Source organism: Oncorhynchus masou, chromosome 22 (genome assembly GCF_036934945.1).
Source record: "Oncorhynchus masou masou isolate Uvic2021 chromosome 22, UVic_Omas_1.1, whole genome shotgun sequence".
Taxonomy (NCBI): domain Eukaryota; kingdom Metazoa; phylum Chordata; class Actinopteri; order Salmoniformes; family Salmonidae; genus Oncorhynchus; species Oncorhynchus masou.
Window position 1 is genome coordinate 737,819 of NC_088233.1, and position 17,674 is coordinate 755,492.

Sequence of the window (17,674 nt, forward strand, 5' to 3'; positions counted from 1 at the left end):
CAACCACACCAAAACTACTCAATACCACACCACAACTACTCAATACCACAACCACAACACAACCACTCAATAACACAACCACACCATAACTACTCAATACCACAACTACACCAACACCACTCAATACCACAAACACACCATAACTACTCAATACCACAACTACACCACAACTACTCAATACCACAACCACACCACAACTACTAAGTACCACAACAACTCAATACCACAACAACACCATAACTACTCAATACCACAACCACACCATAACTACTCAATACCACAACCACAACATAACCACTCAATACCACAACAACACCATAACTACTCAATACCACAACAACACCATAACTACTCAATACCACAACCACACCAACTACTCAATACCACAACCACTTAATACCACAACCACACCACAACTACTCAATACCACAACCACACCAACTACTCAATACCACAACCACTTAATACCACAACCACACCACAACTACTCAATACCACAACCACACCATAAATACACAATTCCACAACCACACCACAACTACTCAACACCACAACCACACCACAACTACACCACAACCACTCAATACCACAACCACACCATAACTACTCAAAACCACAACCACACCACAACTACTCAATACCACAACTACACCACAACTACAACATAACTACTCAATACCACAACCACACCACAACTACTCAATACCACAACTACACCACAACTACTCAATACCACAACGACACCACAACTACTCAATACCGCAACCACACTACAACCACTCAATTCCACAACCACACCATAAATACTCAATACCACAACCACACCACAACCACTCAATACCAAAACCACACCATAACTACTCAAAACCACAACCACACCACAACTACTCAAAACCACAACCACTCAATACCACAACCACACCATAACTACTCAATACCACAACCACACCATAACTACTCAATACCACAACTACAACATAACTACTCAATACCACAACTACACCACAACTCCACCATAACTACTCAATACCACAACCACACCACAACTACTCAATACCACAACTACAACATAACTACTCAATACCACAACTACACCACAACTCCACCATAACTACTCAATACCACAACCACACCATAACTACTCAATACCACAACCACACCACAACCACTCAATGACACAACTACACCACAATTCCCCGATAACACAACATCACAACTTCTCAATGCCACACCACAACTACTCAATACCACAACCACACTATAACTACTCAATACCACAACCACACCACAACTACTCAATACCACACCACAACTACTCAATACCACAACCACTCAATACCACAACTACACCATAACTACTCAATACCACAACCACACCATAACTACTCAATACCAAAACCACACCACAACTACTCCATACCACAACTACTCAATAACACAACTACACCACAGCTACTCAATACCACAACCACACCACAACTACTCAATACCACAACCACACCACAACTACTCAATACCACAACCACACCACAACTACTCAATACCACAACGACCCAATACCACACCCACTTAATACCACAACCACACCATAACTACTCAATACCACAACTACACCATGACTACTCAATACCACAACCACACCATAACTACTCAATATCACAACCACACCATAACTACTCAATACCACAACCACACCATAACTACTCAATACCACAACTACTCCACAACTACAACATAACTACTCAATACCACAACCATACCATAACTACACAGTACCACAACCACACCACAACTACAACATAACCACTCAATATCACAACCACACCATAACTACTCAATACCACAAATACTCAATACCACAACCACAACACAACCAGACGACAACTACTCAATACCACAACCACACCACAACCACGCCACAACCACTCAATACCACAAACACACCATAACTACTCAATACCACAACCACACCATAACTACTCAATACCAAAACCACACCACAACTACTCCATACCACAACTACTCAATACCACAACTACTCCACAACTACAACATAACTACTCAATACCACAACCACACCATAACTACACAGTACCACAGCCACACCACAACTACAACATAACCACTCAATATCACAACCACACCATAACTACTCAATACCACAACTACTCAATACCACAACCACAACACAACCAGACGACAACTACTCAATACCACAACCACACCACAACCACGCCACAACCACTCAATACCACAACCACACCATAACTACTCAATACCACAACCACAACACAACCAGACGACAACTACTCAATACCACAACCACACCACAACCACGCCACAACCACTCAATACCACAACCACACGATAACTACTCAATACCACAACTACACCACAACTACTCAATACCACAACCACACCACAACTACTCAACACCACAACCACACCATAACTACGCAATAACACAACCACACCATAACTTCTCAATACCACAACCACAACTACAACATAACTACTGAATAATACACTACAACTACACCACAACTACACCATAACTACTCAATTCCACAACCACACCACAACTACTCAATTCCACAACCACAACTACTCAATACCACAACCACACCACAACTACACCACAACCACTCAATACCACAACCACAACTACTCAAAACCACAACCACACCATAACTACTCAATACCACAACCACACCACAACTACACCACAAACACTCACTACCACACCATAACTGCACCATCACCAAAATAAGCACAATCAAAAGAATCCAACACACCACACCCACAATTATAACTACACTAGACTAGTTATGCTCCAGCCACAACACAACCACAAGAGCTTTGCATACAGAATTCAACAAACGTCCCCGAAACCAACCAAAATATTTTCTTCTGCCTGCTTGTCCCTGCAGGAGAGCCCTTTATTGTTTTTTAGGTAGAATCATTTCTGCAGTGTGTAGAGCACAGAGTTGAACTATTTTCCTCTCCCCTTCCCTCCCCTTCCAGTACATCAGAGTGTCCTATGACTCTAAGCCAGACAATCTGCTCCAACTGATGGTGAAAGACTGGCAGCTGGAACTCCCCAACCTGCTCATCTCCATCCACGGAGGGCTGCAGAACTTTGACCTGCAGCCCAAACTCAAACAAGTGTTAGGGAAGGGACTCATCAAGGCTGCAGTCACCACCGGAGCATGGATCTTCACTGGTGGAGTCAGCACTGGTGGGTACCTGCTATAGCATGATTAACTACATTACCCATAATGCTCTGTATAAGCTATCCTGACCCTTAACAATGGAGACTCACTTTATAGTTCAGAACAGGAATACCATTGAGAGAATGAGGCCCAGATTCAATTCAACACAGATTCAACATGATTAACAACCTGAGCAAAGTGATAGATTTAGGCCACATCCCATATATTTACAGAAATCAAGTTCGCTGTAAACTCTGAAGTCGGCACAAACAGAAATCACCTTTTAAAGTAATTTACCGTGCACAGGTCTCTTGAATCCTGGCCTGCTGCTTAAATATCACTCACATCAAATCTTCCCATGGTGATAAACATGCTATTAATTCAGCCATGTCGAATGGGAAACATGGATTACACATGTCAGAGGTCAGATAGTACTAAAGATTGAACACACAATCTGTATATTAATCTACTGTAGTGTAGGTCAGGTTTTGTATTTATTTTCTTTATTTCACCTTTATTTAACCAGGTAGGCTAGTTGAGAACAAGTTCTCATTTACAACTGCAAACTGGCCAAGATAAAGCATAGCAATTTGACACATACAACAACAGAGTTACACATGGAATAAACAAAACAAAGGAGCAAGATAAATAAATAAATACAGTATGAGGTATTTAGATAGATGGGCTCTTTACAGATGGGCTATGTACAGGTGCAGTGATCTGTGAGCTGCTCTGACAGCTGGTGCTTAAAGCTAGTGAGGGAGATATGAGTCTCCAGTTTCAGTGATTTTTGCCGTTCGTCCAGTCATTGGCAGCAGAGAACTGGAAGGGAAGACGACCAAAGGAGGAGTTGGCTTTGGGGGTACATCAGTGAGATATACCTGCTGGAGCGCGTGCTACGAGTGGGAGCTGCTATGGTGACCAGGGTGCTGAGATAAGGCGGGGCTTTACCTAGCAGAGACTTGTAGATGACCTGGAGCCAGTGGGTTTGGAGAATAATATGAAGCGAGGGCCAACCAACGAGAGCGTAGAGGTCGCAATGGTGGGTAGTGTATGGGGCTTTGGTAACAAAACGGATGGCACTGTGATAGACTACAACCAGTTTGCTGAGTAGAGTGTTGGAGGCAATTTTCTAGATGACTTCACCGAAGTAGAGGATCGGTAGGATAGTCAGTTTTACGAGGGTATGTTTGGCAGCATGAGTGAAGGATGCTTTGTTACGATATATGAAGCCAATTCTAGGTTTAATTTTGGATTGGAGATGATTAAAGTGAGTCGGGAAGGAGAGTTTACAGTCTAACCAGACACCTAGGTATTTGTAGTTGTGTTTTCTACGTCAGAGCCGTCCAGAGTAGTGATGCTGGATGGGCGGGCAGGTGCGGGCAGCGATCGGTTGAATAGCATGCATTTAGTTTTACTTGCATTGAAGAGCAGTTGGAGGCCACGGAAGGAGAGTTGTATGGCATTGAAGCTCGTCTGGAGGTTAGTTAAAACCTCTTTGGGCTGCAATCCTGTTAACGGGATGATATGACAACAGCCAGTGAAATTGCAGGGCGCCAAATTCAAAACAACAGAAATCTCATAATTAAAATTCCTCAAACAAACATGTATCTTATACCGTTGTAAAGGTAGTCTTGTTGTTATTCCCACCACAGTGTCCGATTTCAAATATGCTTTTCAGCGAAAGCACCACAAACGATTATGTTAGGTCACCACCAAACTACAATAAAAAGAGCCATTTTCCCAGCTAAAGAGAGGAGTCACAAAAAGCACAAAAAGCACAAATAGAGATCAAATTAATCACTGACATTTGATGATCTTGATCAGATGACACTCATAGGACTTCATGTTACACAATACATAAAGTTCATACTTATATCAACAAATCTGAGTTTACATTGCCGCGTTACATTCACTAGTTCCAAAAACAGCCAGTGATTTTGCATAGCCACATCGATTCAACAGATAGTCATCATAAATGTAGATGATAATACAAGTTCTACACATGGAATTATAGATATACCTGTCCTTAATGCATCCGCTGTGTCAGATTTCAAAAAATCTTTAATGAAATTAGCCACAATGTTGTAGTCAACATAACCACATAAACCATAAAGTACTAAATATTCCCTTACCTGGGATCTTCATCAGAATGCACTCCAAGGAATCCCAGGTCCACAATAAATTCTTGATTTCTTCGATAATGTCCGTTATTTATGTCCAATTAGCTACTTTTGTTAGCGCGTTTGGTACATCTATCCAAACGCTGGTGCTAGTCGATCAATTTTTCGGAAAAAATCTTCAAAAGGTTATATTACAGGTCGAAGAAACATTTCAAACTAAGTACAGAATCAATCATTATGATGTTTTTATCATAAATCTTCAATAATGTTCCAGCCGGAGAATTCCTTTGTGTCTTGAGGAGGAACGGAACGCAAGTGGATATCATGTGGAATGCGCGTGACCAGGAAATGGCTGACTGCCAGACACATGGCTCATTCTGCTCTTATTCAGTCCCACAACACAGTAGAAGCCTCATTCAAATAGACTGGTGTATAGACAGTTGACATCTAGTGGAAGCCCTAGGAAGTGAATCTTCATTCATATCGCAATGGGATTTCAATTGGGAATGGTTTGAAAATATACCAACCTCAGATTTCTCACTTCCTGTTTGGATTTCTTCTCAGGTTTTTGTTATACTCACAGACATCATTCAAGCAGTTTCAGAAACGCAGTGTGTTCTTTCCAATAGTAATAATAATATGCATATATTAGCAACTGAGACTGAGGAGCAGGCTGTTTACTCTGGGCACCTCTGGGCACCTTTCATCCAAGCTACTCAATAGTGCCCCTGCAGCCATTTAACACAGTGTCCAAAGAAGGGACAGATGTACACAGAATGGTGTCGTCTGCGTAGAGGTGGATTAGAGAATCACCAGCAGCAAGAGCGACATCATTGATGTATACAGAGGTTACATACATCTACTGTAGTATAGTGTAGGTCATGGTACAGTATGTGTATGTGTGTTCAGATAATTACTCTGCATGGTTCATTTGAGACAGTAGCACAGTTACATATGTCACCTATCCAAGAACCTCAAAGTGTGAATAAGATCATGGCCAGAGCCATGTGTTTGTAGTATAGTTGAGGTTTCTGATGATCTCTCTAAAGCAGCCTTTCTGGGCCACGACAAGTCAGATTACATTTATAATTATGTATTAATTGCTGGAATTGATTTTGGCCAAGTGCAACTGCTCTCTGTGTTCAGTGCGCTCTGTGTTCAGTGCCCTCTGTGTTCAGTGCTCTCTGTGTTCAGTGCGCTCTGTGTTGAGTGCTCTCTGTGATCAGTGTGCTCTGTGTTCAGTGCGCATTGTGTTCAGTGCGCTCTGTGTTCAGTGCGCACTGTGTTCAGTGCGCTCTGTGTTCAGTGCTCTCTCTGTTCAGTGCTCTCTGTGGTCAGTGCTCTCTGTGTTCAGTGCTATCTGTGTTCAGTGCTATTTGTTTTCAGTGTGCTCTGTGTTCAGTGCTCTCGGTGTTCAGTGCGCTCTGTGTTCAGTGCGCACGGTGTTCAGTGCTCTCTGTGTTCAGTGCTCTCTGTGTTCAGTGCTCTCTGTGTTCAGTGCTATTTGTTTTCAGTGCGCTCTGTGTTCAGTGCTCTCTGTGTTCAGTGCGCTCTGTGTTCAGTGATCTCTGTTCAGCTGCGCTATTGGGTGGAAGATGCAAATGTGCTTCACGTTTTGCAGGATATTTTTTTCTGCAGTTTTCTTGAAGATCACTCCACGACCCACACTCTGCAGGGCTGTTTTTCAGCAGCAGATCACTCCACGACCCACAGTCTGCAGGGCTGTTTTTCAGCAGCAGATCACTCCACGACCCACACTCTGCAGGGCTGTTTTTCAGCAGCAGATCACTCCATGACCCACACTCTGCAGGGCTGTTTTTCAGCAGCAGATCACTCCACGACCAACACTCTGCAGGGCTGTTTTTTAGCAGCAGATCACTCCACGACCAACACTCTGCAGGGCTGCTGTTTAGCAGCAGATCACTCCACGACCTACACTCTGCTGGGCTACTGTTCAACAGCAGATCACTCCATGACCAACACTCTGCAGGGCTGTTTTTCAGCAGCAGATCACTCCACGACCCACACTCTGCAGGGCTGTTTTTCAGCAGCAGATCACTCCACGACCCACACTCTGCAAGGCTGTTTTTCAGCAGCAGATCACTCCACGACCAACACTCTTCAGGGCTGTTTTTCAGCAGCAGATCACTCCACGACCCACACTCTGCAGGGCTGTTTTTCAGCAGCAGATCACTCCACGACCAACACTCTGCAGGGCTGTTTTTTAGCAGCAGATCACTCCACGACCCACACTCTGCAGGGCTGTTTTTCAGCAGCAGATCACTCCACGACCCACACTCTGCAGGGCTGTTTTTCAGCAGCAGATCACTCCACGACCAACACTCTTCAGGGCTGTTTTTCAGCAGCAGATCACTCCACGACCCACACTCTGCAGGGCTGTTTTTCAGCAGCAGATCACTCCACGACCCACACTCTGCAGGGCTGTTTTTCAGCAGCAGATCACTCCATGACCAACACTCTGCAGGGCTGTTTTTCAGCAGCAGATCACTCCATGACCAACACTCTGCAGGGCTGTTTTTCAGCAGCAGATCACTCCACGACCAACACTCTGCAGGGCTGTTTTTCAGCAGCAGATCACTCCACGACCCACACTCTGCAGGGCTGTTTTTCAGCAGCAGATCACTCCACGACCCACACTCTGCAGGGCTGTTTTTCAGCAGCAGATCACTCCACGACCCACACTCTGCAGGGCTGTTTTTCAGCAGCAGATCACTCCACGACCAACACTCTTCAGGGCTGTTTTTCAGCAGCAGATCACTCCACGACCCACACTCTGCAGGGCTGTTTTTCAGCAGCAGATCACTCCACGACCAACACTCTGCAGGGCTGTTTTTTAGCAGCAGATCACTCCACGACCCACACTCTGCAGGGCTGTTTTTCAGCAGCAGATCACTCCACGACCCACACTCTGCAGGGCTGTTTTTCAGCAGCAGATCACTCCACGACCAACACTCTTCAGGGCTGTTTTTCAGCAGCAGATCACTCCACGACCCACACTCTGCAGGGCTGTTTTTCAGCAGCAGATCACTCCACGACCCACACTCTGCAGGGCTGTTTTTCAGCAGCAGATCACTCCACGACCCACACTCTGCAGGGCTGTTTTTCAGCAGCAGATCACTCCACGACCCACACTCTGCAGGGCTGTTTTTCAGCAGCAGATCACTCCATGACCAACACTCTGCAGGGCTGTTTTTCAGCAGCAGATCACTCCACGACCCACACTCTGCAGGGCTGTTTTTCAGCAGCAGATCACTCCACGACCCACACTCTGCAGGGCTGTTTTTCAGCAGCAGATCACTCCACGACCCACACTCTGCAGGGCTGTTTTTCAGCAGCAGATCACTCCACGACCCACACTCTGCAGGGCTGTTTTTCAGCAGCAGATCACTCCATGACCCACACTCTGCAGGGCTGTTTTTCAGCAGCAGATCACTCCACGACCCACACTCTGCAGGGCTGTTTTTCAGCAGCAGATCACTCCATGACCAACACTCTGCAGGGCTGTTTTTCAGCAGCAGATCACTCCACGACCCACACTCTGCAGGGCTGTTTTTCAGCAGCAGATCACTCCACGACCCACACTCTGCAGGGCTGTTTTTCAGCAGCAGATCACTCCACGACCCACACTCTGCAGGGCTGTTTTTCAGCAGCAGATCACTCCACGACCCACACTCTGCAGGGCTGTTTTTCAGCAGCAGATCACTCCACGACCCACACTCTGCAGGGCTGTTTTTCAGCAGCAGATCACTCCACGACCAACACTCTGCAGGGCTGTTTTTCAGCAGCAGATCACTCCACGACCCACACTCTGCAGGGCTGTTTTTCAGCAGCAGATCACTCCACGACCCACACTCTGCAGGGCTGTTTTTCAGCAGCAGATCACTCCACGACCCACACTCTGCAGGGCTGTTTTTCAGCAGCAGATCACTCCACGACCCACACTCTGCAGGGCTGTTTTTCAGCAGCAGATCACTCCACGACCCACACTCTGCAGGGCTGTTTTTCAGCAGCAGATCACTCCACGACCCACACTCTGCAGGGCTGTTTTTCAGCAGCAGATCACTCCACGACCCACACTCTGCAGGGCTGTTTTTCAGCAGCAGATCACTCCACGACCCACACTCTGCAGGGCTGTTTTTCAGCAGCAGATCACTCCATGACCAACACTCTGCAGGGCTGTTTTTCAGCAGCAGATCACTCCACGACCCACACTCTGCAGGGCTGTTTTTCAGCAGCAGATCACTCCACGACCCACACTCTGCAGGGCTGTTTTTCAGCAGCAGATCACTCCACGACCCACACTCTGCAGGGCTGTTTTTCAGCAGCAGATCACTCCACGACCCACACTCTGCAGGGCTGTTTTTCAGCAGCAGATCACTCCACGACCCACACTCTGCAGGGCTGTTTTTCAGCAGCAGATCACTCCACGACCCACACTCTGCAGGGCTGTTTTTCAGCAGCAGATCACTCCATGACCAACACTCTGCAGGGCTGTTTTTCAGCAGCAGATCACTCCACGACCCACACTCTGCAGGGCTGTTTTTCAGCAGCAGATCACTCCACGACCCACACTCTGCAGGGCTGTTTTTCAGCAGCAGATCACTCCACGACCCACACTCTGCAGGGCTGTTTTTCAGCAGCAGATCACTCCACGACCCACACTCTGCAGGGCTGTTTTTCAGCAGCAGATCACTCCACGACCCACACTCTGCAGGGCTGTTTTTCAGCAGCAGATCACTCCATGACCAACACTCTGCAGGGCTGTTTTTCAGCAGCAGATCACTCCACGACCAACACTCTGCAGGGCTGTTTTTCATCAGCAGATCACTCCACGACCCACACTCTGCAGGGCTGTTTTTCAGCAGCAGATCACTCCACGACCCACACTCTGCAGGGCTGTTTTTCAGCAGCAGATCACTCCATGACCAACACTCTGCAGGGCTGCTGTTCAGCAGCAGATCACTCCACGACCCACACTCTGCAGGGCTGTTTTTCAGCAGCAGATCACTCCATGACCAACACTCTGCAGGGCTGTTTTTCAGCAGCAGATCACTCCATGACCCACACTCTGCAGGGCTGTTTTTCAGCAGCAGATCACTCCACGACCCACAATCTGCAGGGCTGTTTTTCAGCAGCAGATCACTCCATGACCCACACTCTGCAGGGCTGTTTTTCAGCAGCAGATCACTCCACGACCCACAATCTGCAGGGCTGTTTTTCAGCAGCAGATCACTCCACGACCCACACTCTGCAGGGCTGTTTTTCAGCAGCAGATCACTCCACGACCCACACTCTGCAGGGCTGTTTTTCAGCAGCAGATCACTCCACGACCCACACTCTGCAGGGCTGTTTTTCAGCAGCAGATCACTCCACGACCCACACTCTGCAGGGCTGTTTTTCAGCAGCAGATCACTCCATGACCAACACTCTGCAGGGCTGTTTTTCAGCAGCAGATCACTCCACGACCCACACTCTGTAGGGCTGTTTTTCAGCAGCAGAACACTTCACGACCCACACTCTGCAGGGCTGTTTTTCAGCAGCAGATCACTCCATGACCAACACTCTGCAGGGCTGTTTTTCAGCAGCAGATCACTCCATGACTAACACTCTGCAGGGCTGTTTTTCAGCAGCAGATCACTCCATGACCAACACTCTGCAGGGCTGTTTTTCAGCAGCAGATCTCTCCATGACCAACACTCTGCAGGGTTGCTGTTCAGCAGCAGATCACTCCACAACCCACACTCTGCAGGGCTGTTTTTCAGCAGCAGATCTCTCCATGACCAACACTCTGCAGGGTTGCTGTTCAGCAGCAGATCACTCCACAACCCACACTCTGCAGGGCTGTTTTTCAGCAGCAGATCACTCCATGACCTTCACTCTGCAGGGCTGTTTTTCAGCAGCAGATCACTCCACGACCCACACTCTGCAGGGCTGTTTTTCAGCAGCAGATCACTCCATGACCAACACTCTGCAGGGCTGTTTTTCAGCAACAGATCACTCCATGACCTTCACTCTGCAGGGCTGTTTTTCAGCAGCAGATCTCTCCACGACCCACACTCTGCAGGGCTGTTTTTCAGCAGCAGATCACTCCATGACCAACACTCTGCAGGGCTGCTGTTCAGCAGCAGATCACTCCATGACCCACACTCTGCAGGGCTGCTGTTCAGCAGCAGATCTCTCCATGACCAACACTCTGCAGGGCTGTTTTTCAGCAGCAGATCTCTCCACGACCCACACTCTGCAGGGCTGTTTTTCAGCAGCAGATCACTCCATGACCAACACTCTGCAGGGCTGCTGTTCAGCAGCAGATCACTCCATGACCCACACTCTGCAGGGCTGCTGTTCAGCAGCAGATCTCTCCATGACCAACACTCTGCAGGGCTGTTTTTCAGCAGCAGATCTCTCCACGACCCACACTCTGCAGGGCTGTTTTTCAGCAGCAGATCACTCCATGACCAACACTCTGCAGGGCTGCTGTTCAGCAGCAGATCACTCCATGACCCACACTCTGCAGGGCTGTTTTTCAGCAGCAGATCACTCCACGACCCACACTCTGCAGGGCTGTTTTTCAGCAGCAGATCACTCCATGACCAACACTCTGCAGGGCTGTTTTTCAGCAGCAGATCACTCCACGACCCACACTCTGCAGGGCTGTTTTTCAGCAGCAGATCACTCCACGACCCACACTCTGCAGGGCTGCTGTTCAGCAGCATATCACTCCACGACCCACACTCTGCAGGGCTGCTGTTCAGCAGCAGATCACTCCACGACCCACACTCTGCAGGGCTACTGTTTAGCAGCAGATATCTCCACGACCCACGCTCTGCATTGCTGCTGTTTAGCAGCAGATCACTCCACGACCCACACTCTGCAGGGCTGTTTTTCAGCAGCAGATCACTCCACGACCCACACTCTGCAGGGCTGTTTTTCAGCAGCAGATCACTCCACGACCCACACTCTGCAGGGCTGTTTTTCAGCAGCAGATCACTCCACGACCCACACTCTGCAGGGCTGTTTTTCAGCAGCAGATCACTCCATGACCCACACTCTGCAGGGCTGTTTTTCAGCAGCAGATCACTCCATGACCTTCACTCTGCAGGGCTGTTTTTCAGCAGCAGATCACTCCATGACCAACACTCTGCAGGGCTGTTTTTCAGCAGCAGATCACTCCATGACCCACACTCTGCAGGGCTGCTGTTTAGCAGCAGATCACTCCACGACCAACACTCTGCAGGGCTGTTTTTCAGCAGCAGATCACTCCACGACCAACACTCTGCAGGGCTGTTTTTCAGCAGCAGATCACTCCATGACCAACACTCTGCAGGGCTGTTTTTCAGCAGCAGATCACTCCACGACCCACACTCTGCAGGGCTGCTGTTCAGCAGCATATCACTCCACGACCCACAATCTGCAGGGCTGCTGTTCAGCAGCATATCACTCCACGACCCACACTCTGCAGGGCTGCTGTTCAGCAGCAGATCACTCCACGACCCACACTCTGCAGGGCTACTGTTTAGCAGCAGATATCTCCACGACCCACGCTCTGCATTGCTGCTGTTTAGCAGCAGATCACTCCACGACCCACACTCTGCAGGGCTGCTGTTCAGCAGCAGATCACTCCACGACCCACACTCTGCAGGGCTGCTGTTCAGCAGCAGATCACTCCACGACCCACACTCTGCAGAGCTGCTGTTTAGCAGCAGATCACTCCACGACCCACACTCTGCAGAGCTGCTGTTTAGCAGCAGATCACTCCACGACCTACACTCTGCAGGGCTACTGTTCAACAGCAGATCACTCCATGACCCACAATCTGCAGGGCTGCTGTTTAGAAGCAGATCAATCCACGACCCACACGCTGCAGGACTGCTGTTCAGCAGCAGATCACTCCACGACCCACACTGTGCAGGGCTGCTGTTTAGCAGCAGATCACTCCACGACCTACACTCTGCTGGGCTACTGTTCAACAGCAGATCACTCCATGACCTACACTCTGCAGGGCTGTTGTTTAGCAGCAGATCACTCCATGACCCACACTCTGCAGGGCTGCTGTTTAGCAGCAGATCACTCCACAACCCACACTCTGCAGGGCTGCTGTTCAGCAGCAGATCAATCCACGACCCACACTCTGCAGGACTGCTGTTCAGCAGCAGATCACTCCACGACCCACACTGTGCAGGGCTGCTGTTTAGCAGCAGATCACTCCACGACCTACACTCTGCTGGGCTACTGTTCAACAGCAGATCACTCCATGACCTACACTCTGCAGGGCTGTTGTTTAGCAGCAGATCACTCCATGACCCACACTCTGCAGGGCTGCTGTTTAGCAGCAGATCACTCCACAACCCACACTCTGCAGGGCTGCTGTTCAGCAGCAGATCACTCCACGACCCACACTCTGCAGGGCTGCTGTTCAGCAGCAGATCACTCCACGACCCACACGCTGCAGGGCTGATGTTCAGCAGCAGATCACTCCACGACCCACACTCTGCAGAGCTGCTGTTTAGCAGCAGATCACTCCATGACCAACACTCTGCAGGGCTGCTGTTCAGCAGCAGATCACTCCACGACCCACACTCTGCAGGGCTACTGTTTAGCAGCAGATCACTCCACGATCCACACTCTGCATTGCTGCTGTTTAGCAGCAGATCACTCCACGACCCACACTCTGCAGGGCTGCTGTTCAGCAGCAGATCACTCCACGGCCCACACTCTGCAGGGCTGTTTTTCAGCAGCAGATCACTCCACGACCCACACGCTGCAGGGCTGATGTTCAGCAGCAGATCACTCCACGACCCACACTCTGCAGAGCTGCTGTTTAGCAGCAGATCACTCCATGACCAACACTCTGCAGGGCTACTGTTTAGCAGCAGATCACTCCACGACCCACACGCTGCAGGGCTACTGTTCAACAGCAGATCACTCCATGACCTACACTCTGCAGGGCTGCTGTTCAGCAGCAGATCACTCCATGACTAACACTCTGCAGGACTACTGTTTAGCAGCAGATCACTCCACGACCCACACTCTGCAGGGCTGCTGTTCAGCAGCAGATCACTCCACGACCCACACTCTGCAGGGCTGCTGTTCAGCAGCAGATCACTCCACGACCCACACTCTGCAGGGCTGCTGTTTAGCAGCAGATCACTCCACGACTTACACTCTGCAGGGCTACTGTTCAACAGCAGATCACTCCATGACCCACAATCTGCAGGGCTGCTGTTTAGAAGCAGATCAATCCACGACCCACACTCTGCAGGGCTGCTGTTCAGCAGCAGATCACTCCACGACCCACACTCTGCAGGGCTGCTGTTCAGCAGCAGATCACTCCACGACCCACACTCTGCAGGGCTGCTGTTTAGCAGCAGATCACTCCACGACCTACACTCTGCTGGGCTACTGTTCAACAGCAGATCACTCCATGACCAACACTCTGCAGGGCTGTTGTTTAGCAGCAGATCACTCCACGACCTACACTCTGCAGGGCTGTTGTTTAGCAGCAGATCACTCCACGACCCACACTCTGCAGGGCTGCTGTTTAGCAGCAGATCACTCCACGACCCACACTCTGCAGGGCTGTTGTTTAGCAGCAGATCACTCCACGACCTACACTCTGCAGGGCTGTTGTTTAGCAGCAGATCACTCCACGACCCACACTCTGCAGGGCTGCTGTTTAGCAGCAGATCACTCCACAACCCACACGCTGCAGGGCTGATGTTCAGCAGCAGATCACTCCACGACCCACACTCTGCAGAGCTGCTGTTTAGCAGCAGATCACTCCATGACCCACACTCTGCAGGGCTGCTGTTTAGCAGCAGATCACTCCACGACCCACACTCTGCAGGGCTACTGTTCAACAGCAGATCACTCCACGACCTACACTCTGCAGGGCTGCTGTTTAGCCTCAGATCACTCCACGACCTACACTCTGCAGGGCTACTGTTCAACAGCAGATCACTCCATGACCTACACTCTGCAGGGCTGCTGTTCAGCAGCAGATCACTCCACGACCCACACTCTGCAGGGCTGCTGTTCAGCAGCAGATCACTCCACGACCCACACTCTGCAGGGCTGCTGTTTAGCAGCAGATCACTCCACGACCTACACTCTGCAGGGCTACTGTTCAACAGCAGATCACTCCATGACCCACACTCTGCAGGGCTGCTGTTCAGCAGCAGATCACATCACGACCCACACTCTGCAGGGCTGCTTTTTAGCAGCAGATCACTCCACGACCTACACTCTGCTGGGCTACTGTTCAACAGCAGATCACTCCATGACCTTCACTCTGCAGGGCTGTTGTTTAGCAGCAGATCACTCCACGACCCACACTCTGCAGGGCTGCTGTTTAGCAGCAGATCACTCCACGACTTACACTCTGCAGGGCTACTGTTCAACAGCAGATCACTCCATGACCCACAATCTGCAGGGCTGCTGTTTAGAAGCAGATCAATCCACGACCCACACTCTGCAGGGCTGCTGTTCAGCAGCAGATCACTCCACGACCCACACTCTGCAGGGCTGCTGTTCAGCAGCAGATCACTCCACGACCCACACTCTGCAGGGCTGCTGTTTAGCAGCAGATCACTCCACGACCCACACTCTGCAGGGCTGCTGTTTAGCAGCAGATCACTCCACAACCCACACTCTGCAGGGCTGCTGTTCAGCAGCAGATCACTCCACGACCCACACTCTGCAGGGCTACTGTTTAGCAGCAGATCACTCCACGATCCACACTCTGCATTGCTGCTGTTTAGCAGCAGATCACTCCACGACCCACACTCTGCAGGGCTGCTGTTCAGCAGCAGATCACTCCACGGCCCACACTCTGCAGGGCTGTTTTTCAGCAGCAGATCACTCCACGACCCACACGCTGCAGGGCTGATGTTCAGCAGCAGATCACTCCACGACCCACACTCTGCAGAGCTGCTGTTTAGCAGCAGATCACTCCATGACCCACACTCTGCAGGGCTGCTGTTTAGCAGCAGATCACTCCACGACCCACACTCTGCAGGGCTGCTGTTCAGCAGCAGATCACTCCACGACCTACACTCTGCAGGGCTGCTGTTCAGCAGCAGATCACTCCACGACCCACACTCTGCAGGGCTGCTGTTCAGCAGCAGATCACTCCACGACCCACACTCTGCAGGGCTGCTGTTTAGCAGCAGATCACTCCACGACCTACACTCTGCAGGGCTACTGTTCAACAGCAGATCACTCCATGACCCACAATCTGCAGGGCTGCTGTTTAGAAGCAGATCAATCCATGACCCACACTCTGCAGGGCTGCTGTTCAGCAGCAGATCACATCACGACCCACACTCTGCAGGGCTGCTTTTTAGCAGCAGATCACTCCACGACCTACACTCTGCTGGGCTACTGTTCAACAGCAGATCACTCCATGACCTACACTCTGCAGGGCTGTTGTTTAGCAGCAGATCACTCCACGACCCACACTCTGCAGGGCTGCTGTTTAGCAGCAGATCACTCCGCGACCCACACTCTGCAGGGCTGCTGTTTAGCAGCAGATCACTCCACGGCCCACACTCTGCAGGGCTGTTTTTCAGCAGCAGATCACTCCACGACCCACACTCTGCAAGGCTGTTGTTTAGCAGCAGATCACTCCACGACCCACACTCTGCAAGGCTGCTGATCAGCAGCAGATCACTCCACGACCAAAATTCTGCAGGGCTGTTGTTTAGAAGAAGATCACTCCACGACCCACACTCTGCAGGGTTGCTGTTTAGCAGCAGATCACTCCACGACCCACACTCTGCAAGGCTGTTGTTTAGCAGCAGATCACTCCACGACCCACACTCTGCAGGGCTGCTGTTTAGACGCAGATCACTCCACGACCAAAATTCTGCAGGGCTGTTGTTTAGCAGCAGATCACTCCACGACCCACACTCTGCAGGGCTGCTGTTTAGCAGCAGATCACTCCACGACCAACACTCTGCAGGGCTGCTGTTTAGCAGCAGATCACTCCACGACCAACACTCTGCAGGGCTGCTGTTCAGCAGCAGATCACTCCACGACCCACACTCTGCAGGGCTGCTGTTTAGCAGCAAATCACTCCACGACTCACACTCTGCTAGGCTGTTGTTTAGCAGCAGATTACTCAACGACCAACACTCTGCAGGGCTGCTGTTCAGCAGCAGATCACTCCACGACATACACTCTGCAGGGCTGCTGTTTAGCAGCAGATCAATCCACGACCCACACTCTGCAGGGCTGCTGTTTAGAAGCAGATCAATCCACGACCCACACTCTGCAGGGCTGCTGTTTAGCAGCAGATCACTCCACGACCTACACTCTGCA

The 17,674-nt window shown here is 49.9% G+C and overlaps 1 protein-coding gene across 1 annotated transcript in view; it reads left to right on the plus strand.

The window, feature by feature from the left end:
• The window catches only part of LOC135509754 (transient receptor potential cation channel subfamily M member 1-like), a 113,489-nt gene that overhangs the window by 14,000 nt on the left and 81,815 nt on the right, over positions 1-17,674 (plus strand). The window contains exon 2 of the mRNA XM_064930656.1: positions 3,025-3,238. Within this exon, the coding sequence (XP_064786728.1) occupies positions 3,025-3,238 (214 nt within the window). The remainder of the gene's footprint in view (positions 1-3,024; positions 3,239-17,674) is intronic.